This window comes from Melospiza georgiana, chromosome 2, assembly GCF_028018845.1.
Source record: "Melospiza georgiana isolate bMelGeo1 chromosome 2, bMelGeo1.pri, whole genome shotgun sequence".
Taxonomy (NCBI): Eukaryota; Metazoa; Chordata; class Aves; order Passeriformes; family Passerellidae; genus Melospiza; species Melospiza georgiana.
The window spans coordinates 86,132,344-86,159,814 of NC_080431.1; the positions used below are offsets into that span (position 1 = coordinate 86,132,344).

At 44.2% G+C, this 27,471-nt stretch overlaps 3 protein-coding genes across 5 annotated transcripts in view; 1 reads left to right on the forward strand and 2 right to left on the reverse strand.

Annotated features, from left to right (window-relative positions):
- Window positions 1–1,014: 1,014 nt before the first annotated feature.
- GTPBP8 (GTP binding protein 8 (putative)) lies at window positions 1,015–5,799 on the reverse strand. Of its 3 annotated transcripts, none has more exons than XM_058019312.1 (7): window positions 5,486–5,799; window positions 5,082–5,180; window positions 4,474–4,604; window positions 4,040–4,139; window positions 3,517–3,635; window positions 2,962–3,072; window positions 1,015–2,259 (listed from the first exon to the last, which is right to left on the reverse strand). In XM_058019312.1, the coding sequence occupies exons 1-6, from the start codon at window positions 5,777–5,779 to the stop codon at window positions 2,988–2,990; spliced, it is 828 nt and encodes a 275-aa protein (XP_057875295.1). In that variant the 5' UTR covers window positions 5,780–5,799; the 3' UTR covers window positions 1,015–2,259; window positions 2,962–2,987. The 3 variants fall into 3 exon arrangements, with proteins under 3 accessions (XP_057875295.1, XP_057875294.1, XP_057875293.1); XM_058019311.1 differs by having other exon boundaries at window positions 1,015–2,358; XM_058019310.1 differs by having other exon boundaries at window positions 1,015–2,361.
- The window catches only part of SLC35A5 (solute carrier family 35 member A5), a 162,866-nt gene continuing 140,554 nt past the window's right edge, over window positions 5,160–27,471 (reverse strand). The window contains exon 9 of the transcript XR_009114193.1: window positions 5,160–5,180. The gene's annotated coding sequence lies outside the window, so the exon portion shown is untranslated. The remainder of the gene's footprint in view (window positions 5,181–27,471) is intronic.
- Window positions 12,950–25,960, forward strand: LOC131096933 (cell surface glycoprotein CD200 receptor 1-B-like). Its single transcript, XM_058045567.1, has 5 exons — window positions 12,950–13,088; window positions 14,947–15,261; window positions 15,948–16,202; window positions 16,971–17,070; window positions 25,924–25,960. Exons 1-5 carry the CDS (start codon window positions 12,950–12,952, stop codon window positions 25,958–25,960), a joined length of 846 nt encoding a protein of 281 aa, XP_057901550.1.

Consider the following 27,471-nt stretch of genomic DNA (forward strand, 5'->3'; position numbering starts at 1 on the left):
CAACCCCCTTGCCGTGGACACGGACACCTCCCATGAGACCAGGTTGCCCAAGGGAAGTCCCCTCTTTCAGTTTGTACCCATTCCCCCTTGTACTAGCACTAGAGTTTCTGATGGGCCCCATCTGGCTTCTCTTTAGGCTCCCTTCACGTACTGGAAGGTTGCTATGAGGTTTCCACCTTCTGGATAGCACCCGACTCTCTCAACTTGTCTTTGTAGGGGAGGTGCTCCAGACCTGTTGTATTTCATAGTTGCTGTCAACCCCTTTGCTCCAGCCCTGCCCTTGTGCAGGTCCACTGTTCCCCCGTTTGGTGCCCTAGGCACGTTGATAGCAATGCACTTCTTCCAGATTTCTCATAAAGATGTTAAACTGGACACATTCCAAAATACATTCGGGCTGTGTTCCACTTGAAACTGCCATGCAACAGGTGTGTGACCCATTGGCTTCTATGCTCTGAGCTCAATTATTTACCAGTTTTTACAGAGCTACTAGCGCACCTGTCCAGACCGCAGCGTTCTCATTTTGGACACTTGCAAAAATACTGTCTTTGTAGTGTCAGGGTTGTGACGACACACCAGACCAGACACATGACAGAGTAGAGGAAGAAAATGGAGATTGTACTGCTGAAAGACCAGGAAAGATGCACAAGGTGAAATCCTTTTCCAATGAAGCTAATATGCAACATAATTTCTGTAAACAACAGCTGCAGAATAGGCGTAGCTTTACCACATAATGACAGGAGCCTTAAGTAAAGCTTGCACACTGCTAACAACTAAAGACACTTGAATTTAAAACTGAAATGAGCTCTACTGTATCTGTATGCTCCCAGGCCCACCCCCCCACTCATCATGAGGGGGAAAGAAAGGGAGATCTTTTGTGTCCCTGGCCTGAGAAAGTGCAGCTCCTCACCTTGCAATTCAGCTGGTTCCTTAAGAACCTGGCAAAAAAAAGTCCAGTAGTGTGTCAAGACACCAGCTTTCCCAAAGCCCATTTCCATAAAGGCACTTAAATCCAAGTTTTACTGTTTAGGGAGAGGACTTGATTTTATTTACTGTTTTGTCACAGGGGCATTGTCACACTCAAGAATCAAACTGCAGTATTGGCTCCTGCAAATGGCTGACCAAAATGCAGGAGTTATTCCAGTATCTGAAGCACTTCTGAATAAAACCAAGATGTGTCTGGAGGTAAAACTGGTTCTTCTGGAGAAGATGGTACCTAATGTTCCATGCACACACATCCAGTTTGTTTGTACAAATGGATTAACAGGACATATTTAATGTATTTAAGTGATTAGTAAAAGACTTCCTAGCATTGTAAGGGGTTGTAATGAAATTTAATGGGTTTTGTTCTGAGGAAGGACTTAAACTAGAACTGCACTTTTTTGCAAATTCAGGGTTATTTTCAGAGGCTCTTCAGTCAAGGCTGAGGCCCTGAAAATTACAGCCTTGACAAGATTGATGTTTCTGGAAGATCCTGGTTTAAAGATTCTACAAAAAGGCCCTTCCTGAAGTGTTCACTTTCACCTGTTTCATCTGTATAGCCACTACTCCATTTCTAGGATCATGCATCTCTTGGGCTGGTTTGCCCTGCAGCATTTTAGGATTACAGAATTACAAGTTTGATCACTAAGATGCAGAAGCTAGAGAGACACATTTACTGCATTCATCACATGCTCCTGTTCCTACATGTATGCTGAAAACAGATCTTGTCTCGTGTCTAGTGTGTTACAAGAAATTGCATAGTGAAAGTGGTATTTCTAGTCCTTTTGCACTGTCAGAGTTATTTAGAAAAGCACTTTCCTTTCTTGAGGTTTAAACACTTGATGCAAGTAACTGACAACTGCATAACCAGCCTTGGCCACATTAAGACACAGCAAAGACTGAGTGCCAGGGTTCAACACAGACACTTCATAGCTTCAGACTCAGTTCTCTTGTATGAGTGCTGCTATTGATGGCTGTCCTTTTGTCCAGTTCTGCCTTGTAACTGGACAGTTTGGAGTGCTCTTAGACACAGCTGCTGTGGGAAGCAGTTTCCCTAAAGTGTACAGGACACATCAGTGTTGTGCTTCAGCTGCCAGGGTAGAGCTGATACAGATCATGGATGATGTGCCTCAGATCTGGCATTTCATCCACGTGGAGCTGCAGAAATTCATGCTGGATCTCAAAACAGAAGGTAGATGCAGCACTGACTCATGACAGTGTGCAGGATAGGGCTCCTCTAGATGTCGGTCTTTTATTCCACTCTGTTTCAAGCCAACACTCCTAGAAAAGCAGATCCCATAAAAGATGTGTTCTTTCCTTCATCCTTGCAGAACAGGGACAACTCAATGTCTGCAAGCAAGGCATGCTATCCTGCTGCACCTACTGAACATAGGACACAGAAGAGTTACAAAAGTAAAATATACAAGACATCAAACACACCTTCACAGAAAACAGGTTGGCTATTTGCACTCTGCATGGCCTTAGAGCAGGTAGGTTGCACAGGAGGTAGTTTGTGGCCCCTGCTATCCTAACCCTAACCCCAGCTGTGAGAAGTAAATCTCTGTGTATCATACAGTTCAACTGAGCAATGCAGTTTGCTTAATGTTAGGGCTGTAGTTTTTCTTTCCTAGATTAAATGCCTCTTTATTAATGATATTACTAGACTGTCTCTAGTACCCTAAATATAGTGGAGGTTAGGCATGGAGTAGCAGATTTTTGAACATTTCAGTGTAGGGAGAGGAAATGCTGTATTAAAACTTCCCTTCTCTATGGAGGTTACCTACTTTTTTTCTCCTTAGCACAATCATGTAGGTTTTATGAAACAGTTTTATAATAACCTGGATTAATTCACATTGCAAACTTCCTGAACTGATGAACCTAATAAAGAAAAAAAATAGCTTTATAAATACTAATTTATTCAAAAATACCATATAGTAACTTGGGCTATTTGCAACAAAAACCCCAGACCTCTGGTTTTGGTACCTTTTGTTCCTGATGAGCCAAGCAGATCAGCAGGTCTTTTCAGCTGGCAGGTTTCCAGTAACATGGGCTACAAAACACCTGAGCAAGTGAACCCCCGAGAACTCCACAGAACTGTGGAAACAGAGGCATAGATGTTCAGTGCCACATATTGATGTGTCTTGGAGTAATAAAGACAAACAGCCACTGGCTGTGCTCAGTCACACGTCTCAGAGTACACCTTGGGAAAAGCCTGCACTTTGGCTATGTAATCCAACAATTGCAGCTCTTACTGTTACCACAGCTCCAAATAAAATGGGAAAGCCTGCTACCATGCAGCACAGGAATTGCTGCCCTGCTTTGAGAAAGGCCCAAGGAAGAAGCACCCTTGGAAACAAACCTCACTCACTTGCAGAGAAGGGGGAAAGAAGGGAAAGGACATTTCCCAATCAGCAGCCCACCCTCTGTCCTTGGGGCACAAAGAGGTGTTGCCTGTAGACCATACAGACTTGTGCTGGTATCTTGCCCTACTGAACTCATCACCAGAAATCCAACAGCAGCAGTGGAGAGGAACTTTACCTGACCAGGAACAGCTGAGGAAAGCATCCCTGTGTGTTCTCCTTTACAAACTCCTGGATCTCCAGTACATTCTTTAACAATAATCCCCTGGATGCTCGGTCAATTTTGGTTAACACCATCTGCATGGATCCAGAAAGGGAGGATTCAGAGAAGAAAGTAAGATTATTTTGCTGCTAAGCTGGAACATCTGTAAGAGTCCTAGATTGTCTTACAAAGCAGTCTGAAAGCTCTGGTCATATCTAGGGGAAAAAATAGTCTAACACAGTTCACCAAAACTATGGCTTGCATAAGGAGTGCACCTTTTCAAGCTGCTCAAGCTGAGCACTGACAAAAAAATCTATTTAATAAACCACATAAAAACCCCTCTTAAATATCATTTGTCTTCCTCAACACATTATAAACCTATTTTATTAACAATAAAGGATAACTGCTTAGGTAGGTCAACTTGCATAAGCTCAGGTGGAGAGTACCTTTCTAGATTACCTGTACCTTATAACCAACCCAAGAATGAACCATTACCTACCACATAAGGAATCCCAAACTCCTCCAGCATCTCTACTGCAGTAAGATCTGTTTTCTGGAGTCCAACTACACCATCAACTAATAGGAAAGTCCTCTTCAAGCTGCCAGAAATACAAGCAACAGTAATTGTCACCATTATTTCATGCCTGCTCTGCTGTTTCCAAATTCATAAGCAAAAACAAGTAACATGGGATCTGGGGATAGGAAGAGCCAAGAAAAGTCATGCATGGAAACTAAGGGTCAGCATGGAGCAGCACCTCAATCTTTCTTGCTCTTTTGACCTATCTGAGCGTTAATGAGTGACAAGGCAGAAATGATGTCAGAACTAATGGATGGAAGCAGCAACACCTCTGCATTTTCTCCCGTCATTACATGATGCTGTACAGGGGTGTCAGTCTGGCTTTCCCTGTGCTGAGGTACAGGTGGGTCCCTTACTTGTGCCGTTCCTGCAGATAGGCCTCCACCATCTGAACAAAGTCCTGCGGGGCGCGATAGCCATATCCTGGCATATCCACCAGAGTAAAGTACTTCCCTACTTTGAAGAAATTCATCTTCTTGGTGTGGCCCTGAAGAGAGGATTTGAGGCAAGATGAAGCACAGGGGTGGTTTCCAAAAAAGCTGCTTTAAGCAGTGTACTAGGAGGTGCTCTGCAAAATATCTCTATACCAGACTCCTGCCCCCCCAAAATGCTTTAAACTGCCCAGTCTCCTACCCGTGTAGCAATCCTACATAGCTCTAATCATAAAATGGACTAAAAATACCTTAATGGCTCTCTAAGCTTGGTTCTTCTCAAAGGCCTTTACAGCACACCTGCTCAGGTAGTGCAGCTCCTTCATCTGCCTGATGAGCTAGGCTGGGCTCCTTCTGCCTCTTCCTGTGCTAGAGCAAGGCCAGTGCCGGCCATGAGGACAGCTACCAGAGCCGGCACTTTCTGTCATTTCAGGCTACTCAAGAGCTTGTTCCCCCCCACCCTTCTCAGCCCTATCCTCTGGACTGGTACCAGCTTATGATGCAAAGGGAGAGAAGTTAAAAACGTGACTCACCGGAGTTTTTGACACTCTAACTTCCACTTCTGGAGCCAGTGAAAACAAGGCCCGGATTAAAGATGATTTCCCTACATTGCTTCGGCCGATGAAGCACACCTGCCGGGGGAGAGGCAGAGAAGGCACATGTACACCTGCCCACCTCTCGCTGCAGCCAGTCCTGGTCACTTCCCAGCCACGGACATGCCAGGCTGCCGAGATGCACAACGGGTAACAACAACAAATAAACGATTTGTTAAAAAGCAGCACTAAGTGCCCCGCACATTGCGCAGCGCTCTGACAGAGCTGCACAACCACCCCACCACCCCTTTACCCCCTCAGCTGAGCCCAGCCTGGGGTGGCCCAGCCGCGGGGGAAGGCGCTGCCCCGGCACGGTCCCGGCCGCGGGGCCGCGCTCGCCTGACCTCGGGCAGGGCCGGCGGTGGGGCATGGTCCATGCGCACGGCGGAGCTCACGTAGTCGATGGGGTGCCCGCGGTCGGACCTGAAGAGCGCCTCGGCGCGCTGCAGGGTGGCCAGCCCGGGCTGGAAGAGGCGGAACGGCGCCGTGTCGGTGCCGGGCGCCAGGTACCGCTCCAGCTTCTGCAGCGGGAACACGGTCGCGGTGCGGCGGCTCCGCTCCAGCCGCAGCACCTGGGACAGGGCGGCCAGGGGCGGCGAGACCCGGCCCGCAACACCACCCGCCCGGGGCAGCAGCATCGCGGCGGCTGCAGGCGGGACCCGGCCGGCCCCGGAAGGCGGCGGGCGGGACTGCGGGGCGGGACTGCGGGGCGCCACGGCTGCCCCCAGCGGGCCGGCGGCTGCCGGGGCCCGGTGAGCGCTCGCCGTCCGCACCCACACCCACGAGCCGCCGGTGCTGCCCAGGCCGGGCTCTTTGTAAAATCACAGAATATGCTGAGTTGGAAGGGCACACAAGGATCATGAAGTCCAACTCCTGGCCCTGCACAGCACCACCTCCAAATCACACCATGTGCCTCAGAGTGTTGTCCAGACACTTCCTGAACTCTGCCAGGCTTGGTGCTGTGACCACTTCCTTGGGGAGCCTGTTCCAGGGCCTGGCCACCCTCTGGGGGAAGAACCTGTTCCTGATATCCAACCTAAACCTCCCCAGACACAGCTTCAGGCCATCACCTTGAGTTCTGTCACTTTTCAGCACAGAGAAGAGATCAGTGCCTGCCCCTCCTCTCATCCTCACAAGGAAGCTGTAACTGCAGGGAGCTCTGTCCTCAGTCTGCTCTTCTCCAGGCTGAGCAGCTCAAATGACCTCAGCTGCCCCTCATACAGCTTCCCCCTTCTCCATCCTCATTACCCTACTTTGGACACTCTCTAACAGCTTCATACCCTCCTTATGTTGTGACCAGAGCTACACACAATATTCCAGGTGAGGCCGCCCCAGCTCAGAGCAGAGCAGGACAATCCCCTCCCCTGCCTGGCTGTGATGCTGGACCTGATGCCCCCAGGACAGGGCTGGCCCTCCTGGCTGCAGGGCACTGCTGGCCCAGGTTTACCTTTCCATGGACCAGGACCCCCAGGTCCCTTTCCATGGTGCTGCTTTCCAACTCATTCCCCGGTCTGTCCATACATTCAGGGCTGCCCCATTCAAGATACACAGTCTGGCACTTTCCCTTGCTGAACTTGATACAGTTGGCGATTGCCCAGTCCTTTAATTTATCGAGGTCTCTCTGCAGGACATCTGCCTTTGAGGGAGTCAAGAGCTCTTCCAAGTTTTGTATCATCTTTTCAGCTCGGTGTCTTCGTATGTGTGTTCTCAGGCCAAGCCCAGCCACACTGTCAAGCTGCTGAGGGCTCCATGTGCTGATGCCCTGTTTGGCCAGGGAGTAGGGCAAAGCAGCCCTGTTCTAGAGCACTGTCCACCTCCAGGCTGCAGCCCCCAGTTTTCCAAGAGCTCTTCTGATAAGTAAAAAAATTAAGTTTTTTCAGGAAAAAAAATAAACAACCAATGAACCAACAAAACATATTTTCAAGGACAACTATGTAGAGGTCAGTTTTATTTTGAATAAGATAAACCCAAAGCAACCATAAAACTGTTGTCACCTGTGTTCACACTATAGTAAGAAGATCCCTGAAGTTTTACTACTTCATTGATATGTATCAGAGTGCTGTTTTCCTATCAAAAAATACACATAAAGCTTTTTACATTGTTCTCCTTCATGACTACAGTTCATAGGGCTGTAAAACCACAGAAATAAATGTATGTCCATTTCAAAGTACTGTAATTTTAACACTATCAAATGAAAGTAAACTTCATCAGTATCTTCATAAAAGTAATATGTGAAAATATTCTGATGTTCAACCTCACACCCAGGCCAGCCTGGACATCCTGTGGAACACTGCCTTTCCTTTGAGACAGAGACCCCCTGTAAGTCTGGATGGTTCCATTATTACAATGAATAGATTCAAGGCCAGGAAGGACCATTAGAAGATAACAGAGGCTATATCCTACTTTCTTTGTATTGAGTTCTGTTACAAAGCTATAGAGCTCAGTTACAAAGCTATAGGGAGAGAACTTTGATCCCTTAAGAATCCCTTAAGGGCCGCTAACAACATACATGTTTCTCAGAGATAGCTTTGAATATTTCCTAGTAAGACAAACTTCTACTGAAATCCATAAGCTGCTTCTCAAATTTATGATCAGTGAAAGTGCTTAACAGTGAAAGGTTAATAGGGTAAGCCTAGGGAAAACCCCCTGTATTGTACCTCAGTCCTGTAAATTAAGTCCTCTTAAAACCTGCTTTGTTTTACAGCAAGACAGAACTCAAATGTGCATAGCTCAGGACAGATAGCAATCACTGGCTGTACATGCATGCTTAGAAGAGTGCTCCCAAATAAATCTACAGATGACTTTTATTTATACAGAACAGGCCTCTGTCCTGTCACTGCCTATGGCACAAATAGTTGTAAATGCAGGAAAAAAAGGCTAAACTTTCAAGAATTACTTCAGGAACACTTCTAATCCTTTGGGGGGGGTACTAAAGCAGCAATTTAATTGGATTAAAATCTGTGGTGAATCTATTAACAGAAAAATTTGCTGCCCAGAGAATGACGTGTTCATAACCACACCAGCAGGTAGATTTCCACATTTCTGTGCCACATGCCAAATTGTGACACATGAAGCAGAACAAGTGCTTTCAGCTACTTTTGCCTCAAAGTCCCACGCAGCTCACAGCTGTGGGCAGCTTCAAAGCACCTTGCAATAGTTTCCCCTGGCAGGCACATGTTCTGCAGCACAGAGAAACTGATCAGCCCATTTAACACCACATCTGCAGGTGTGATGGTGAGAACAGAGGTGCTCAGTACACTGGCCAGGGTCCCAGCCACTAATTAAGTCTTTTTTAAATGTGACTATATAGGTAAAAGGAACAAATTAAGGTGGTATAGGACCTTTTGAGTACTTCTAATTTTAGCTGAGAGCATCCACTAAAACCATATCTAAAATCTGTAGACTGAAACTGTACATTTCAGTAGAAGGTGTTGGTTTTTTTCTTGGACCAAACTGCAGTTTAGGTTCTCTGGGGCAGATCGTATGGAGATGGAAGATGGCAGGTTACTATGGACAGAGCTGGTAAATTGCCAACATTTAAGCCTGCTTTGTATCTCCCCTGAAAGACTCTGCTTTTTATTGTGCATGTTATTGCCAAACATCAGGCATTTACACTGACATTGCCTATGGCTCATGTCTGTGGCAGCAGATGTCTCTTTTCAGTTGCTGGTTATGTAGTTCAAGTGTTAGGGAATTGCTACAAAAGTAATTTAGTCCACATTAAAAACTCTGACAATCATTCCTCTGAAGTTTGAAAGAGGGATCTATAATCATTGACACTGACCTAAATCCCAAACAATAGTCAAGAGCATGGAGCTGGAAGGAAGTGGCAACCCCAGTTGTCTTGTCTGGTCTGATCTTGTCTATCCCAGCATTGTCAGACAGATCAAATCATCATTGCTTTCAGATACGTGTCAGAGAAGTGTAGCTGTGAGACCAGCTGGAGATGGAGTTCTGGGAGAGCAGTGAGGTGCATTTGAGACAGTTGGTTTACGTCCTGTGAATCTAAACTAGCCGAGTTCTTGAGTTTCATTTCCCCTTCATTTCCCTTCCCTTCATTTCCCTTTCCTTAAATGTGAACCAAATGTCGTCACCAGGAAGCACGCTGGAAAGGACAGGGCGAACACACCAGCCTGCCTGCTTTCTTTTGTGACATTAACAGCACTACTGACTGTGTCTGAATCTGTGCTTCCCCTTAAGGTACATCTTATCTTTTTTTCACTTGGAAGGTGGTTTAGGAACTAGATCTACTAGGGTGTGGAGTTTTAAAGGCCAAATTATTTGTATAAAATGCTAAGAACTCTGCATTTTCCTCTTTGCAAACTATGCAATTGGGGGCAGGGTGAAGTGTCTCTAGTCCCAAGAAGGAAATCAAGGCCACAGATGTCTCAAGGTCAGGATATTCTGAGACTTTAACAAAAAATAGTTAAACAATTAAAATGCTCATTATACACATTAGTGGAAAATGCTTTTTTAAAGGTTCTTTAGTAAAGAAATGAAAGAGAGTCATTATTATTCATATGGCAGCTAACACTGCTAGCCACAGCTGAAGAGTCGTTTCCACCAGTTTTACAGAACTGAAATTCTTTTTTCAATATCTGTTAACTTTGTTGGGCTTTTTTTTTCTCCTGGACCCAAACTTATAACGTCAGTATTAGAGAAAACCCAATTAACATCTCTGAAAGTGTTGTGGTGCTGTGAGGGTCCCCAGGATGAGGTGAGAGATGAGAATTTGACTCCAAGTTCTCAGAAGGCTGATATATTATATTATATTATATTATATTATATTATATTATATTATATTATATTATATTATATTATATTATATTATATTATATTATATTATATTATATTATATTATATTATATTATATTATATTATATTATATTATATTATATTCTAAAACTATACTAAAGGAAGAGAGGAGACATCAGAAGGCTAGACAAGAATGATAATAAAAACCTGTAACAGACTCAGGGAGTCTGACACAGCTGGCTGTGATTGGTCGTTAAGAAAACACAATTCACATGGAAGCAATGAAAGACTCACCTACCACATTCCAAAGCAGGAAAACACAAGGAGAAGCAATCAGATAACTATTATTTACATTTTTCTCTGAGGCTTCTCAACTTCCCAGGAGAAGAAATCCTGGTAAACAGATTTTTTAGAAAATATCACAGTGACACTGAAAGTTAAATGTTTTGGGGTTTTTGGCTGTTAAGTGAAAAGAAAAAGAACTTTTCAAGGTGAGTGCTGTTGCTTGCTTTGAGCAGGAGATGGAGAAGAGAGCACAGCTATAACATGGGTCAGCAGCAGCATGAAGCCAATCTTTGCAAAACTCTGCTTTCTTGGGGCCTGAATCACTAATGACTGCTAGGAGCTTGCTCTGAAATGTCCAGGATGGCAGCTAAAACTAGAATTTGTTATGGAGGGGTTCAGGGGGAGGCTAAGTCACTCTTCCAGAGGTGTGATGTACGTCCAGAGCCAGAAACAACATAAAGGAAACAGGATGTCATGGTGACTGTGAGCTATGAATTCAACTAAAGCAGGGTCTCAGAACGCAGAAGCCTTCTGAGCTGAAACCAAAACAATCTAACAGCAAAGGACACTTGAAACCAGTTCCAGGGCTGTGCTGGAGGTGATTGGAGAGCCACCAGGTCCAGCAGCACAGCTGCTTGGATCCACTGCCCAGGACACAGCAGTGGTCTTCTTGAAACAATGCTGCCAGGCTGTCTGGCTCCAGTTTGAGTGTTGGACTGAGAGTCAGGGCTTTGAAAACCAAAAACCTCCCAGCAGTCCTCCCCCTGCTAAATCACGCACAGACTACCTTTCCACTGTCCACAGTCATGCAATAAGTTTCTGTGATGTGGACAGACTGTAATCCAGAGACTCAAATCCCAAAAGGCTAATTAAAGAAGTACCAACATGATTTTCCAGCTATCACTTTGAATATCAGATATGAGGGAGAATCTTTATCAAAAAGCCCCAGACCCAAAACCGTTAGGCCTTTCCCCAAAATAACCAGACTAGGTTGCTCCCATACTGAAAGGAATTCTCCCCATTTATCAGGAGTTTTCCTGCCTTAGTTTCTAAAATGACCCTAACATTCTCCAGGTGCCTGGGTCTGTTGCTCCTGATTAAACCCCCAGTGATTAGGACTCTAAAATCTTCTGAGTTTCATGACTTGGACCATTATTTCATGCTGCCTCTGCCAGGTAGTTCTGAACTGCCTTACCCACAGACTGTATGGTTGAAACTATGGTATGTCTCACATCACAGGGATCTACATGTGATCTTTGCACCTTGGACCTGCCTTGAATCACGAGTAATGGTTATTGCACTTCACTGCTAAACCACACGGTGCTGGAGCAGAAGATGTGTTGAGGATTTTTTTTCAAGAGATTTTGCTTTTACTATGTTGAGCATACTTAAAGTGGTTAACTAAAAATATCCTTCCCCTAATTCAATGATAAAATTCTTATGTGAGTGTTGAAAATTTTATGTTGTTTGAAATAGGTGTTTGCTTGAAATACACAGAGTTGTTAGGCTGGAAACTGAGCTTTTTCTGAACTATGCAAATATGTTGTGTAAATTGAAGATGAATTGTAGTGAAATGTGGAGATAATAATCTGAATATTCAAGGTAGTTATGACTGGTAAGCCTAGAAGCTTAAATATTACTTTCATATTAATAGCAAGAGTGGCCAGCCCATAGATTGGGTGCTGGTGTGTGTCCACAGCAGGGCAGCAAAGCTGGTGAAGACTCTGGAGAGTAAGTCATGTGAGGCTGAGGAAGCTGGGGTTGTTTAGCCTGGAGAAGAAAACACTTGGGGGTGACCTTATCACTCTCTTTAAGTATGTGAAAGGAGGTTGTAGCCAGGTGAGGTTTGGCCTTTTCTCCCATGCAACAAGCCACAGGACAAGAGGACATAGCCTCAAGCTGTACCAGGGGAGGTTCAGGTTGGACATCACAAAGAATTTCTGCACAGAAAGGGTGATTAGACATTGAATTGGACTGTCCAGGGAGGTGGTGGAGTTACTGTCCCTGGAGGTGTTGAAGAAACCACTGGGCATGAAGAAACCACATGGCAGTCAGTGCCATGGTGTAGCTGACACGGTGGTGATCAAGTCACAGGTTGGACTCGATGATATTGGGGGTCTTTTCCAACTTAATTTGTTCCATGATTCTGTGCTATGAACTGTAACAGCCATATTACAACAAGGACTATGAGGCTGACCCAAATCCCCACTGACACTGATGTGGGAGGATGTGAAGATGATCATGTAGCAACCACTTGGTAATGGAATGGAGAGCCAGTAAAGAGTGAGAAGATCCCAGACCCTAATGTGGCTTTGGGTCTAGACTGTCATGTGAGGGATAGGGAATCAAATTGTAAGGGTATACTTGCTCAGGAGTGTCTTTGTGCCTGGACCCTCTTTTGAGGTCGTTAGCTTGAACTGCCAGATGTCATAATTGATCTGTGCCAATAATCCTGCCAAGTGTAGACGAGAGCCTTGTGTTAAAATTTTTGTTAACAGCCAGATCCAAGCGAAACATGAAAAATCACACTGGTCAGGCTTTGTGCAAGTTCTGCTGTAGACTTTGTCGTTCCATAGTAACACTGGGGACGGTGGGCTGGAAGACTGCTGGGAAGAAAGGAAATACAAATACCACTTCCTCTCTGCTCACCAATTCGCATCAGAGAAAGGCTCATGCTAGGAAGAAGAATCAGCTCTTTGTAGCTGCACTGTGGGACTCTCAGGAGTAGAGGAAGAACAGTGGCTCCGGCTTCAGGATCACTGGCAGGAATGCTGGGGAGCTCACAGCAAGCTGGACAGTGCAAGAAAGCCTTCTCATCCACAAAAGCAAGAGCTACTTTGAAAGTTGTCAGGAAGAGCATTTGCACCATTGTCCTTCTCACTATTGCTGCAGTCACAGGAACTACAGGTATTGGTGGTACTTTGGCACCACCTCTCTGTTAAGGGCAGGGGAGGAAAAGGCAGGGTATCAGAATGATATGTACTCAACTCTGCTTTGGGAAAGAAAAGCCTGGTTGAAGGGATCTTTACAAATTGCTGAAGAGACTTTTTGATGGAAAAACCAATAATCTGGAAATCAAAACGTTTCTAGCTGCAAATAGATTTTTTCACTTGTCGACAAATAATGTGCTGAACTTGGGCTTTTCAATGCTTTGTTGAAAACTGATAATGATTTTCTTGGATTATAATATTTTTCCTTATAATTAACAAATTTATTACAAACATAATTGATGCGAGGTTTTATGATTATGATCAGTATGATCACCCTGTCAAGCTCTACTCTTAGGTATTAGTGACTTGTGCTGACAAGTGAGGTATCATGAGATTTTATGACACAAGATTCAGAATGAAAGTTTCAGTAAGACTTAGAAGAGCAAATTCCAAAAATATGGGATCTGAGAATGCAGCTATAATCCTTTTCCCTCCTTGATCTACATTAATTATGCAAATTCCTGGTTCTTTTTCTAGTTTGCTTTTGTTAGCACAGGTGGAACAGGTCACAAAGTGATCTTGAGTCTCTTGAGGATCTCTGCACCTAGCAGCAAACAGGAATGGGTTTTCTCTCCAGTGGAATGCCCTGGACTCCTCAACTATTTAATCTGTCACCACTATAATCAAGGAAATTGGTTACTAGAAGCTATGGAGCATCAGGGCAGAAATTGTCACCTGTGCTTGACTACATTAAAAGGACAGCCTATGTCCAGAACAAAAGTGGGGTGGATGTTTTCAAACTTTGATTCTGCTGTACAGGGCAATGATGTTGAGGGAAAAGGAAACCTGAGAGATTTTCTCCTCACACATGGCTTTCAGACTGTCACTAAAACCATTACTCAGCCAAAGGAAAGAGCAATTCATTTTACACCACTGACAGAGAACTGAGAGATCAGTGGTTTACTGTCCCAAAGTTTAATGGCCACCAACTAAAAGAGGAAATGAGTGAAGTGATAAACAGAGGTTTGTTTGGACTACAGCTGTGGGTATTATTCCTATAAACCCAATAATTGTGAAGTTTCATTCACAAACATTGTGAAATCTAGGGATTGCTTGCTTTTAACTTCAGCAGAAGCCAGAGGACACAAAAGTCCCATTCCCTCAGCTACTCTTCACACTGGATTACAACCTGCTCTCAGACTCTTCTCTCAGTGTCACAAGCACCTCACAAAAGAGGCTGTCTGTGTACATGTAGGCAACGCTAATGCACATATAAGAAAACCCTGTGCCATGAGGCAAAATCCTTCCTTCCCTCCCCCACAAAGCTCCACCAGTGTTATGTGCACCTGTGTAATGCCTGAAAGGTGTAGACAAGGCCAAATCCCACTGTATGGGATTTCATATGAATGCAGAAGTAAAAGTTGTTTATTTTGTTGGCAGCAACAGTTAAGAGAAAAGCCACTGTCGTGTGGCCAGATGCAAGAGTCACCTTCCTGTATTTCAGGCCCCGTGAGCAGCCCACTGGAGGATTTGCTCACACAAGCACAGCCTTTGGATGCGGAACCACTGAAGACAATGGGCAGGAGTAGGGTCCTGCTCCAGTATCCAGTCTTATCCACTAAGATGATCCTCAGTGGGAAATTTGTATTGCAGGGGTTGGCTGTGACAGGCCACTGGATCCATAATCCACGGCTGTAGGAAGAGATGACAGACAACGTGCAGATGAGCACAGCCATGGCCTCACGCTTGTTTGTAGCACTGCAGACATTTCCCTTTGAAGTCCAGATTGCAACTCCTGGGCTCCCTCTCACACATTCTCTTTTTTTTCTCCTCAGGGCACAATTCCTCAGCCTTAGTGATGACTGTAGGTAACAGCTCAGTTCTCAACTGCTCTTTCAAAGGAAATATAACTCTGCTTAAATGGACAATAACCCCCAAGGCTGGAGGCCTGTGCACCATGGTATACAGGGCTGATAAGAACAAGACACACAGAACAACCTGCAGTGACAACATAAACTTGATATTCAGAGCAGATCTGCCCCCTGACCTTGAGATATGGCAAGTGGGACTAGCCCAGGAGGGAAATTACAGCTGTGATGTGGCATCAGCAGAAGGGAATTTCCACACAAGGTACCACCTGACCGTGCAGGGTAAGGAATGTGTAGAAGTGGAGCTGGTTTTTTTTTTAGACTAATGAAGGTAGGGTTAGATTAGATATTAGGAAGCTATTTAGTATTGTGAAGATAGTGCCACTGGAACACTGATTGTCCAGAGAAGCTGTCGACATCCCAGTGTTAAAGGCCAGGTTGGGTGGGACTTGAAGCACCCCAGTCTTGTGGAAGTTGTCCCTTTGCATGGCAAGGTGGTTGGAACTAGAGGATCTTCCAACCTAAGCCATTCTGTGATTCTTGTTGGGAAAAATCATGCATTTCATTGGGTGTATCTCTGTGTCTCCTTTCCCATCACTCTTCTCCCTTCTGCTGCTCCCTTTTTCCACTGTCCAGTGAGAAATGACAGGCGCAAAGGAATTTCCCATGTACACACAGAGGATATGAATGGCTGTGATGAGGCTCAGCTGGATGGGGGAGAGTTGGGCAGAAGGGAAAAGAGAGCTGTTCTTCATCTCGTGTGTGTTGGGCCTATGTTGTGGGTGGGATGGGATGGGATGGGATGGGATGGGATGGGATGGGATGGGATGGGATGGGATGACAGCCCAGCCTTATTCTCCTCTTTTCACTGGGTTCAGTTCAGGTTCATCTTGGGCAGAGGACAAGACCAGCCCAGCCCGGCTGTGCCAAACTAACTGCATGCCTGTCCCCTTGCTGGTGCTTTGCAGCCCCCCCGAGGCTGAGCCTGTCCTGTGACGAGCAGGGCAGCCCCGTGTGCGAGGCAGCGGCGGGGAAGCCGCCGGCTCAGCTCTCCTGGGCCCCAGAGGGCAGCTCCACTGCAGAGGAGAGGTGCCACGACAACGGGACAGTGACTGTTCTCAGCAAGTTCACAGCATGTAGCACCAGTGTCACCAGTGTGACCACCTGCATGGTGTCCCACCCAGCTGGGAACTGGAGCCAGTCCATAGCCTGCTGTCCCTCAGGTGAGCTTCCCTTTGTGCTTTCAGTGTTCAGAGCCCTGTTCAGCCCTCTGTTCATGTACCATGCAAACATGAGTGGCACTGGCAGGATTGCAACAGGAAATGTGGCAGCTGAGTTTCCAGTAAGAAATTTGCTGGGAAGGGGAAGGATAAACACGGTACTGTCAGAACTATAAAACCCTTTGTGAAGTTGTAGGAAAGATGGATGCAGTGGATTTGCCATCCACCTCCAGGGATGAATGGAAAGGTGGGATTAATTCAGAAGGTCATGACACACAAATGTGTCAATGGTACGATCACCCAGATCAATGTATTGTAATCCAGTGGTGCCATTACGTGTTGCTAATTGTTTGGTTACGTATGGGTTGTGACAGGAAGATTGAAAGCCAGTTTACAGCTCTCAATGCTGGCTGGTAGGTGAAGGCTTTAGAGGCTGAATCTTAAGATGTGACTGGGAAGTTGTGTGCAGCCATATGTAATTGACTGAAATACTCATCCGGAAGAGAATGAGAGCTGAGATTTGCTGGGATGCACATGCAAAGCCTGCAGCAGTGCTGGGGCAGGAGTGGCCTTACAGTGAAAGACAAGCTTCCTCCATGAAGGACTTGGGGGGGTCCCAGTTGTGTGTCTGGCACTGTATTTGAGCTGTCTTAGGTCATGCTCTGAAGTACAGCACACAGAGAGTATTGTCCAGGAGATGCCATCCTGGCAGAGGCACAAGGGAAGCAGGGTCTGTGAGATGTACCTAAAAGAGCATCTGTTTCTCCTTAGGGAAGACTGGATTCTTTCTTCCCTGTGTCATCAGCCTTATCGGCCTTTTGAGTCTCCTGTTCTTGCTGGCTGCTTTTGAGCTTTACATCTTCTTTAATAGGTATGTATGGGACACAATACACATAAACCCCTTTGGCCAGTCCAGAGGAGCTTAGAAGGACTTCTGGTACTAATTAATGGCATGCACGGTCACCTCAGTCTGTCCCAAACCCATCAGTCCTGCACATGTTCATGGAGTTTTGTCCGAAGACTGGGACAGCTCCGTTGAGGCAGACATGGAGGTAGGGAAGTCCACACCTGGCTCTTCCTGCTGCCATAAATCATTCAGAAGAAAAAGTACAAAGGGAATGGTTAGGGGTTTTTCACCTGATGGAGGGATCTGAATAAACATTGCCAGGCAATGAAGATTAAAGAAGCAGCAAAATACCCATCTGAGCTCAGAGCCAGTCTTTTGGCCTCCTTTTTGCTAGGCAAAGCAAGCCAGGGAAGGCAGGGTCAGTATAGAAAGGCAGGAAATACTGCATGAGAGCTGAACAGGTCTGCTGCTGTTGTAACTGCTGGGGATTTCTGGCAGCTTGGCCGATTAGTCTGTCTAAGCTGGCCTCTGGCACAAGGTGCACTTGCTGCCTCGAATTCCTCTGCAAACACCAGAGGCAGAACTAACTGCTGTCTTTGAGTCACAATTTAGCTCCACTCTGTGGCAGGGCTCTTGGCACCTCTCCTTTGGGTGCTGGCTGGATCATGACCAGCTCTGGTCATGCTCATGTGAGACCACAGACATGAAGCCTTATGGTATTGGGTTTCTCTAACAAATAAAAGGGAGGAATTCTGTTTTTACATCCTAGAAACCAAAACTGCATTCCCACAACAGCCTTGTCCTCACATTTATGGTGTTGGTGCCTTGTTTCCTAGGACAATGTCAAACTGGTGCAAATCAAGGCAGCTCCTTGCAGAGGTGTCTGGGCTTGAGCAAAGATGAAAGAAAGTGCTGTTATATGTCAGTGATGCAGCCTGCAGCAAGAACTCAGCAAGAACCAGAGCTCTCAGAAGAAGGAAGCAAACATCTACAGTGCAGCCAGTTTAATTGTGCAGAAGCACAGCTTGCAAGCTGGATCCTTCCCAACCCTGCCAGCTCTGTCTTCCATCCTCTCTCTAGTGCAACTACAGGTGCTGTTACCATGCATGCAAGTATCAATCTTTCTGTATAAGGTCAAATCTAACATATATGCAATTGGAAATTAACTCATGTTGTATTAAATTAAGTCATTCCATTTCAGGTACCTTTTATTCTAGTATTTAAGTAGCATGTCTTCTAGAAAAAAAAAAATCCAGAAAAAATGTTTGTGTGTAGTGTGGATGAATGACTACATGACAGAGGTCACCTAGACATTTTCATGTTAGCTGACTCAGGGCTGGAAAAGTACCGAACCCAGCTAATCTAGTCCCTACACCTGCAAAGCCATTGTAGCCTTGAAACATGGCTGTATCGTGATAACAAGATGCAGTAATTAGGAAAGAGATATGAGAAAAGAGAGATGTAACTCCTAAGGTATGAGGAAGAGCTGATATTGTAGTATAACCAATAGACTGCTTAATTTACAGAATATGCATGAACTTATTACTTATTGTGCATAAATGTCTGATGCTCTTATTAATAAATGAAGCTTGCTAATTCTTCATTGAGCATCTCAAGTTTCCCCTGCATCGTAACAGTGTAGTAATTGAGCAGCAGCTTTCCCAGGATGACCACACAGGACTAAAGATAAATTTGAACAGCTCTCATTTTTGCAATAAAAATTTTGAAGTGTTTCACCACCAGCTACAAAAACAAAAACAAAAACAAAAAAAAAAAAGAGAGAATCTTTTTGAGCTTGAGCAGTTATTACTGTGCTACACGAAGCACAGAAATTATTCCAACCCTGAGATCTAAGGCTCACTCTAATTTATCCCTTTGTATAATCCAGAGAGCTGTAGCCCACAGAACACAGGTCTTGAATGTTAATTATTTAAACACATCGTACTGGTCCTGTCACAAAGGAACCCTCGAGTTTAATTGTTCATCTGATGACATACTGCCATTGCTAGGCCTCTGAACCATGGAAGAATACTTGTCTAAGGCTGAGTTAGTTTGCAGGACAAGTGCAAGGAGGAGGAGAGGGCAGAGACCAGAGAAGTCTAAGCTGGAACACGACCTAGATCTTTGTTGTTCCTTCACTGCTTCTACCCAGTCCTGACCCCATCTCTCAAGCTTTGTGAGCGTCATTTCACATCTGAATCAGCTACTGAAGGATTCAGGGCCAAACCCCTCATCTAAACATCGAAGATCAAAAAATCCTACTTTTCAGCCTCAGCACAGTAACGTATGCAACAGTTATCCAGCTTAATACCTCAGAGGAAATGCTGTATCACTGCACTCCCTCTCCTGTGCAGCTTTTCTACCACTGCCCTGCTGCCTCTCACCCTTTCCTGGTGCAGCCAATACACTGCTGTAATCCTTGCCTGAGGAGGTTTTTTGCAGGACACCAGCAGGATGCAGACAGTGATTCTGCTGGCTCAGCACCATGCTATTGCTCCTTTCACATTTACAGACCCAGCTCCATTCTGTCCATCTGTTAACATATGGAGCTGTTTGGTCACAGCACAGTCTGCATTCTGCAGAGCTGACACGCAATGTGAATGCACCCAGAGATAAGAGCTAGAAGAATAAACAATTCAGAAGCTAAAAACAATACTGCTAATTCTTTATGATAACCTAACTACCTGGAGGCCAGCAAGCAGAAAACCACAGGGACTTTAGCAGGTACTTGTAGCTTTCCTGGTTCTGAGTTCTCATCAGCTGCCTGCCTGCAATTCGTGCTGAGCTCCATCTCCTCTGTGCAGCAGCTGAGAGCTCTGAGCAGCTGCCCCTGCACAGCTTGGTGCTCAGAGCTTCTCTGCTGGCAGGCTCGCCCTGGGGCTGGGCCGTCCGCAGCTCTCACGGCTCTCACGGGCTGTGTTACACACAAAGGGACCACACAGAGAGGGTCAGCTCCCTTCCCTCTCTTCACAGGCTCCAGGGCACGTCACAGTTTCAGAGATATCAGCAAAAGATGTGACCTAGGTCAGCCACAGCCATCAGTGTCCGTGGTATTCAGGACATGTTCTTTGTGAGCTCCACTTACTGGGTGTCTTTAGCTTTTCTCCAGACTGGCCCGGTCTCCAACCCGAAGGAAAAATAGCTCTTAGCTTTTGTTACAGTTTCCATTCAAATAAGTCAGGGTCTCTCTTTCCTCCATGAGGGTAAAAGAGATCAGATTCACATACCAGAGTCCACAAGGTTCTGTAACAGGCCTTACCCCTTCTCCTTGTTCTATTTACTCTCAAAGCCATCCCAAATCCTTCTGCCGGAGAGAGCATACAACAACCTGAGCATTCTGGAGTCAGAGTTCCAGCACAGGCTCCAGGGCAACTCCCAGAGCAGACAAGAGCATCTCTCCTTCCTCTCACTGAACACTGCCCTTCTTGCTGGTGTGTTCATTACATGATGATGACAAATTTGGTTGGCATGTGCTAGATTGAGTTTATAGACATGACTGCTGTTCAGCTGTTAATCAGCATGCAGCACACCCTGGGAGACATTTGGCATTATGGCATTCGTCTTCCCAAGCCACTGTTATGCCTAATGGATCCCTGTTTTCCTGGAGATGGCTCAACAGCCGTCTGTTGATAGAAGGTAGTGAATGAATTCCTTGTTTTGCTTTTCTACACATGTAATGTTGCTTTACTATTAAACTGTTTTCTTCTCAACCCACAAATTTTCTCATTTTTACCCTTCCAATTCTCTGTTCAATCCCACCTGGGCAAGTTGTTAATAAGCAAGTAGCTGTCAGAAGGCTTAGTTGCTGGCCAGGGTTAAATCACAACAGCAGAAAAAAATTGCATGCATTTTTTTGTGGTACCTGTCTTTTGTTGTTGTTGTTTTCACATATACCAGTATTAAACTATTGTCTTCCTCAAAAAAAAAGCCAAAACAAAATAAAATGTAAAAAAACCCACAAAACCCAAACAAAAAACTATCCAAAACCCCTAATACCAACTAAAGGAAATAGGTTCTAACAAATTCAGGTTGTTGGCAAAAGTGATGCCCCTTGCTATTTCATCCATGACCCCGTGGATTGACCTGTTTGGGAGCAAGGCGCTGTCAGAGCTGGAGGTCAGGGAAATGCACACCAATTGCTTCTTAGCATTGTGGTCCCCACTGCTGTTGGACACTTGCATCAGAACCAGGCTGCTAATCAGCAGCTCAATGGAAAAATAAAAGAAGAATATTCACTGCAGGAGCTACAGTATGATGATATTGGCCTGTGTTCTCCAAGAATTGGAAGTCTTCCAGAAGGACAGGGCCAGTCAGAGTGTTGACTTCAGATTTCCTTGTCACAAGGTCACACTGCAAACTCACAGCAGAGAAAGTATCACAATGACCTTTCTTCATATGCTCTTGGAAGAAATGGGAAAAAGGAATTAATGTCATAGGGTTTGTTTTTGGGACAACAAGTGGCAGGAAGCAGCTTAGGAAAATGTTCATCTTGTGTTAGGAAAACAAGAAGCCCCAAATCTAGAGGTTCCCAGCGACATATCCATGTGTGCCAGTTGCTCTTATGTGACTTTTTGGCCTGATGTAAACTGATGATTTCTCTGTGTTCGGGCACTCATAATTAGATTTTCCTCAAAAAAAAAAATAGGTAGGCAAAAGATTCATATTAATAAAATCTCATAACTGAAACTGCTCAGAGCAATGTGCATCAAACTGTGCTTTTTACTGACATGTAAAGTTGAGGACAGGAGGTTGTTCTGGAGCAGACTGCCGATCCAAGTGGCTGCTTGGGGCCCCTGCCCAGTGAGACACAGGCTTAGTTACATGCCTTCAACAAGGCATACCAGATTTGGGAATCATCCAGAAAAACAAAAGCATTTTCTGGACAAAACAAGGTGCACATTTTAAGTGAGAGAAATTGTGCACTCCAGGAAATTAATACTTCTGTGAGGGCCTGTTGGTGTTTCATGCATGCCCCTGCAGCACTCTCACTAGTGATAGCATGGCCTTCAGCACTGACTGTGTAACCAAGGTAGGGACTGACTTGCTCTGGGCAGCAGGGAGAGCAGGCAATGTTGTATGCCTTCTGCTAAAGACCTTTGGCGTGATCTTCTACAGCCTTCCTATGGACAAGCTGGAAAAATAAGGGCAAATAAGTGCACAGTGACATTGATGTACAGCTGCAGAGCTGGAAATACACCCTTATGATTAATGTTGAATTTATGAATGCCTCAATTTACTTCAACCAAAAATGCCTTAGAATTAAGTATTCAGATTCAACATTTAGAAAGACCTTTGAATCTTCCCTGAAGTCACCCAAAAAATAAAAAAATGCACAACCCCCCCCCAAAAAACCCCAAAATCCCACAGTTAATCAAGTGCTGTTTTAGCTTAGTTTAAACTCTCTGTCTGCCCTTAAAGATAAGTGTTGTTATTTGCCTGATTCATAAGATAGAGATTAAAGAATAGATAGCATATTTAGAACTGTTACCTTGGTTTTACATGTAACAAACACATGAGAAAGAACACTGGCAAGTCTATGTAGTCTCATGCACCAAGATATGAATAACCAGATTAAAAAATATCTGGAGGCTTACCAATAAATGTATTCCCATGCAAATGTAAGAGAAATAGCATTTCCAGTCCACTTTTGAAGCAGAAAAAAGGTTGGAGGTGAAAAGAACATAATTTCTCGCCCACATTCACCCAGCTGCTTAATTGTTCTGTATGTCAACTCATGATGCAGCAGCAAAATATTGTACTCATGTAGCACTTGGCATTATGCTAGTGAATGTAGTCCTGGGTGAATTACTTTCTATGGTACAGTCATTCCTAATAATGTTTTGATGAAGTGTACAGCCTGAGACTTGAGACAAATGAAATAGCCATGTAAATATAGAATCTTGGAATTTATTTTAATTGGATCATTGCTTTTGTTTCTTCTTCAAACCTAGCCTTTACCTCACCCTTATGTGCAGAAATAAAAGAAACATATTGTAGTAGCCCTGGTGAGTGAGCTTCTGTAGGAAAACAAATATAGCACAATGGAAGCCACTCAACAGATTTGAATCAGTTGAGCTTTGCACTCCCTGTCAGGACTCACCTCATTAACAAGTGTACTTGTTCTGAACATTTCATTCAACTTTGAGCCCAAGCAACTTGGTACAGCCAGGAGCCATCACTAGTCTGGATCAAAATTTCCAAGTGCCACAGAGAAGTTGCTCTGGTCGTTCCCTGCTAGGGCCTGTCATGCTGAGATTGCAGCAGTAACGTCATCACTGCAGATGGGGGTATCCAGCCAGAGCATGAGAGAAAAGAAAGCAGTAGCATCTCTTTTAGAAGCTCCTTTCTACAAACCCAGCTACAGGTTTTGCTTCTCTCAATGACAGCAAGGCTCAGCATCACATCCTGGAACCCACAGGATCACAAACAGACTTTGGAGCTTTGCCCATTTGCAGATAATCCATTCTTGAACTCTCTTGGGGGAGGAAGGAGAGCGCACCTCAGACCAGGAGAAGACACTACTCCAAGTTCCAGCACGGGGTCAGTGTCAAGCAAGTGAAAGGCTATCACCAGACCTTCTAATAAAGCTGTTTCCCCTGCAGTTTCTTTTCTCCTACAGACACCATTTGCCTCAGCTGCAGGTCATTCCAGTGAAGGCCCAGCCACAGATGGTCAAAATAACAAAGTCCCTTGTTAATTCTTTCTGCATAGTCTTTCCCTGTGGTTTGTGTACACTGCCACATTCTGACTAATTACTGACTGTAAAATAATGCACATGTGCTATGCAATGTTTGGGCCTTTTCTTACTGCTTTTAACTGCCTAATTTTCAAATCTTTAATAATGTGCATTTAACATTTAACTTTCTTTGCTATTTTTTCCTATCATCATCTTGATATAGTATATAGTATGTTCACACTAATGGTGCAAAGTGAACAAAGAGTAGGTGGAGCTTCTTGTGAGAAAACAAGCCATTGCTTCTAACTTTCCATTACCAAAAGAGAGATCAGTAAGTTTCAAATCTTCTCCTGCCACTGATTGCTTATTTGCAAGGGAAAAAATCTGTGACCACAGGTTCTTTTAAGTTTTACTTAATGTATCTGTCCATCAGGGGATTATGAGAAATCCACCCCCATATTTTCAGTGTGTCAGCTCTCCAGAGAGCTCTGTTCTATTTATCCTATGTTAGCAATACGTTGCTGGGTAAGCACCTCTTAATCTTCAGCATGTTTACTCTCACAATAGCACTTCTAATATGCATAGGATGATAGTTAGAAAACTACATGCAATTACCTGCTCAATAGAAAACAGGAAGTCTGAAATCTGAAACAAGGCTAAGCCTAGGTTAGGCTACAGAGTGTGGCATCTTGATCCAGGGACCCTTTTCTTTCATGCAGTGGGCCTAATGGAAGTCATAGAAGTGACTTCAGGACCTTTTGCTTAGTGAAATGTATCACTTTGGAAAGGGATTAGATTAAAAAGGAGAGGCTAAAAAGCTTTATTCCAGAAAAGAATGTCCTGAAACATGAATAGGAGAAAAAGCCTTTTAGTCTGGTGAAATTATACCATGTTCTTTTCACAAGTAGGCTTTAGGCAAGCCTGTGAAGAATCATGAGTGCTTGTAGATAGGATGGGAACAATCAACTCTTAAGATTGTGCAAGAGTTCCCGTTATAAAAGTCTCAGTTTATATTATTATCAAATGTTATGAGTCTGGGCTGGAATTCACTGTGGTAAATATCTGCCTCAGCCTGATATTTTTTCATTTACTTTTTCATTTAGATTAACATTTTTCTCATACTAGAAAGTGTGGATAATATTTCATCTGAAAACCTGAAGCAGTGACATATCTGAGATTTGGTAGTAAATGTTTTGTAGTCTTTGCCTTTCTATTAGTGCTGAGTTCTCATAAAGGCCTGGCCAGAATTAATCAGATAATTAATCAGATTAATTAAGCAGATAAAGACTTCATAACTGTACAATTCATATATTCAGTGCACTATTCACCGAATCTTTCTTCCCAAAGAAGACAGTCCTGTATGTTCCTTTCTTCCCAAAGGAGCATCCAGAGAATGAAAGCACAGGTATAGTCCAGTGCTGCTATAAGATTTTATACTCAGATATGTGAGTGTAGACCCAGATCCTAGGAGTCTTGGGAAAAGCAAGTATATAATTTTGAAACAGAAAGATTACTGGAGACAGGAAGATATCTGTATAAATTGAAATTCAAGCCAATTATAAGCTTTTAATTAGGTGCAAATTAAAACAAAGGGCTAGGCCTGCCATTTCCAAAAAGGGAAATGGAGCAAGAGTGACACAGCCTTAGGTGAGTAACAGGGCAGAGAACAAGACTCATTGCATTCCTCAAGTCAGGGGGATTTGGGATTGCTAGATTTGTCATGAGCCTCCAGGGTTCAGAGGAAAAGTCCCATAGGAATATCTCAAGAAGAAACCTATAGCCATGACCATCAAACCAAATCCCAAATAGTCATGAAGAGCAGGAAGGAAACTGAGGAAGAGTGACAAGCAAGTGTCACTCTTGTCACACCATTTAGTCCATATGCCCCACGCAGAATGAACTTGCTTTAGGAACTTGCTTATGAATTTTTTCCTTGTAGATCAAATAATCCTGAAAGAGAAGTCTGTGTGCCAGAAAGATGAAAAAGATGAAGAGCTATGAAAAAACAAAGTCTAACTTTACCTGCCCTGTTTGGGTCAGTCACTGTCCTGAGAGCCTGTGGCACTGAGATCCTTGGCTTCCACTTTACAGAGGTATTCCATGTAGAGACACTTTTCTCAAAAAATGGATCAAAACCAGCAGAGCCAGTGGTTGAAGCAGAAAGTCATGAGCCAGCTTTTCTTTCTGCTTTTTGCCTCTAGCTGTGTCAACACCATGACCAGTGGCAACTACTTCTAGCTGGCCCCTTCTAGCCATTGATGAGAAGGAGCAATGCACAGTTTCATTACTGGAATTACATGTGTCCATGTGAAAACCTTAATTTCATTAAGTATTTTGTATCTCACTCACTCTCTGGGAGGCCTCAAATCTGCCAATGAGTGTGCACCGCCAGAAGGGAGACATTGCAAGGATGTTTTTTCTACAGAAAAATTCTATGGTTGTTCTTGCTTCTGGGATATAAATGAATTGAATCGTTCTTTGGAAACACGCAGATGCTCTGGATAGGTTTATTTCCATTTTATTTTGTCCTGTATCACTGAGCCACATGAAGTTGCAACCAGGGTTGGAAATTTTCACAGAAGCCATAATATGTCTGCATTGGATAAAAAACCTCTTTGTTTTGTTTTTCTTTTTGCATGCCTTGACATACCCAGCTCTCTTCTTATGACCAGAAGAATGACCACATTGATGACTACATACAGCAGGAGACAGAGATAAACCTGTTGTGGTCTGATTTTGGAGGTTTTGACATTCCCTGTGCCCCAGACATTTCTTATGCTTTTCCCCTCACAGCCACTCTGTTGTCAGCAGTACATCTGAAGAGCACAGGCAAAAGTAAGATTTCCACCTAATACAATTGGTAGGTTGACTGTTAGCTAAAAGAAGCTTCTGCACAGACCCATCTGTGTTTTATTAATAATTTGAGAAATTATAAACATACTAAGAGGCACCAGCTAGGCATGCAGGCTTATATGTGTGCCTGTGTTGGCACTAGTTTCTAAGCAATGTAAACTGTTTTTTAAAAAGTGGGCTTTTGAAAGTTTCTTGAAAAAAAGACAGTGTGGTGTGTAAATCAGACATCAGAGCAAAGAGAACATTTTCCTTTTGCACTGAGAAGTAGCACAGTAAGTACTTCACAAAACCAGATTGGGGTTGCTATTAGTTCTTTGTGGTAATGCAACTGCGTGACTGAAAGCCACAAAGAATCCTGTAGCAGAAAGCTACACTGCCCTGAATATATTTTAAATTAACATGAAGATCAAATCTGCAGTGAAAGCAGTCTTGCTGCAGCAAAAAGGTGCTTGATTATTATAAATGGGAATGCTGAGCCTGTATCTAAGCAACTAACTCTCTACCATTGGGAAAAGTAATGAGATTGTTTTAGTATTTTAGAGATGGGGAGCAAAGAATGCAAACCTAGGATATCCTGTCAGGCCTGCCAATAACTGCCAGAAGTGGCAGGAGCAAATTACAATAACAGAGGGTTCTTTCCAGCACAGCTTCTCACGTAGGCAAGTATTCAATGGACAAATAGGCCTGACAAGTGCTCCAAGCTCCCCCGCTGTGTGATTTTGCTTCTGATGATGCTGAATTTTCCAGAGGTAGACAGTATGCACTAGAAGAGGCATGTGGAAGAGGATTGGTACCAGTTGCCAAGCTTGAGGAAAATGTGCCAAGTGTCCATGGCCTCTGCTCTGTTCCTTAGGTTCTCTTGAAGTATCTGGGAGGCCTTCAGTTTCAGGACACTG

What these genes read in the sequence shown, in the direction of transcription:
- GTPBP8 (XM_058019312.1), bottom strand. Translation starts at nt 5,779, where the DNA reads ATGCTGCTGCCCCGGGCGGGTGGTGTTGCGGGCCGGGTCTCGCCGCCC. An exon ending in CACCGCCGGCCCTGCCCGAG is followed by an intron (nt 5,181 to 5,485) that starts GTCAGGCGAGCG and finishes CTCCCCCGGCAG; the next exon opens with GTGTGCTTCATCGGCCGAAG. An exon ending in TATCTGCAGGAACGGCACAA is followed by an intron (nt 4,140 to 4,473) that starts GTAAGGGACCCA and finishes TATTTCTGGCAG; the next exon opens with CTTGAAGAGGACTTTCCTAT.
- LOC131096933 (XM_058045567.1), top strand. Translation starts at nt 12,950, where the DNA reads ATGCTGGGGAGCTCACAGCAAGCTGGACAGTGCAAGAAAGCCTTCTCA. An exon ending in TGCAGTCACAGGAACTACAG is followed by an intron (nt 13,089 to 14,946) that starts GTATTGGTGGTA and finishes TTTTCTCCTCAG; the next exon opens with GGCACAATTCCTCAGCCTTA. An exon ending in CTTTACATCTTCTTTAATAG is followed by an intron (nt 17,071 to 25,923) that starts GTATGTATGGGA and finishes TTTTGCCTCTAG; the next exon opens with CTGTGTCAACACCATGACCA.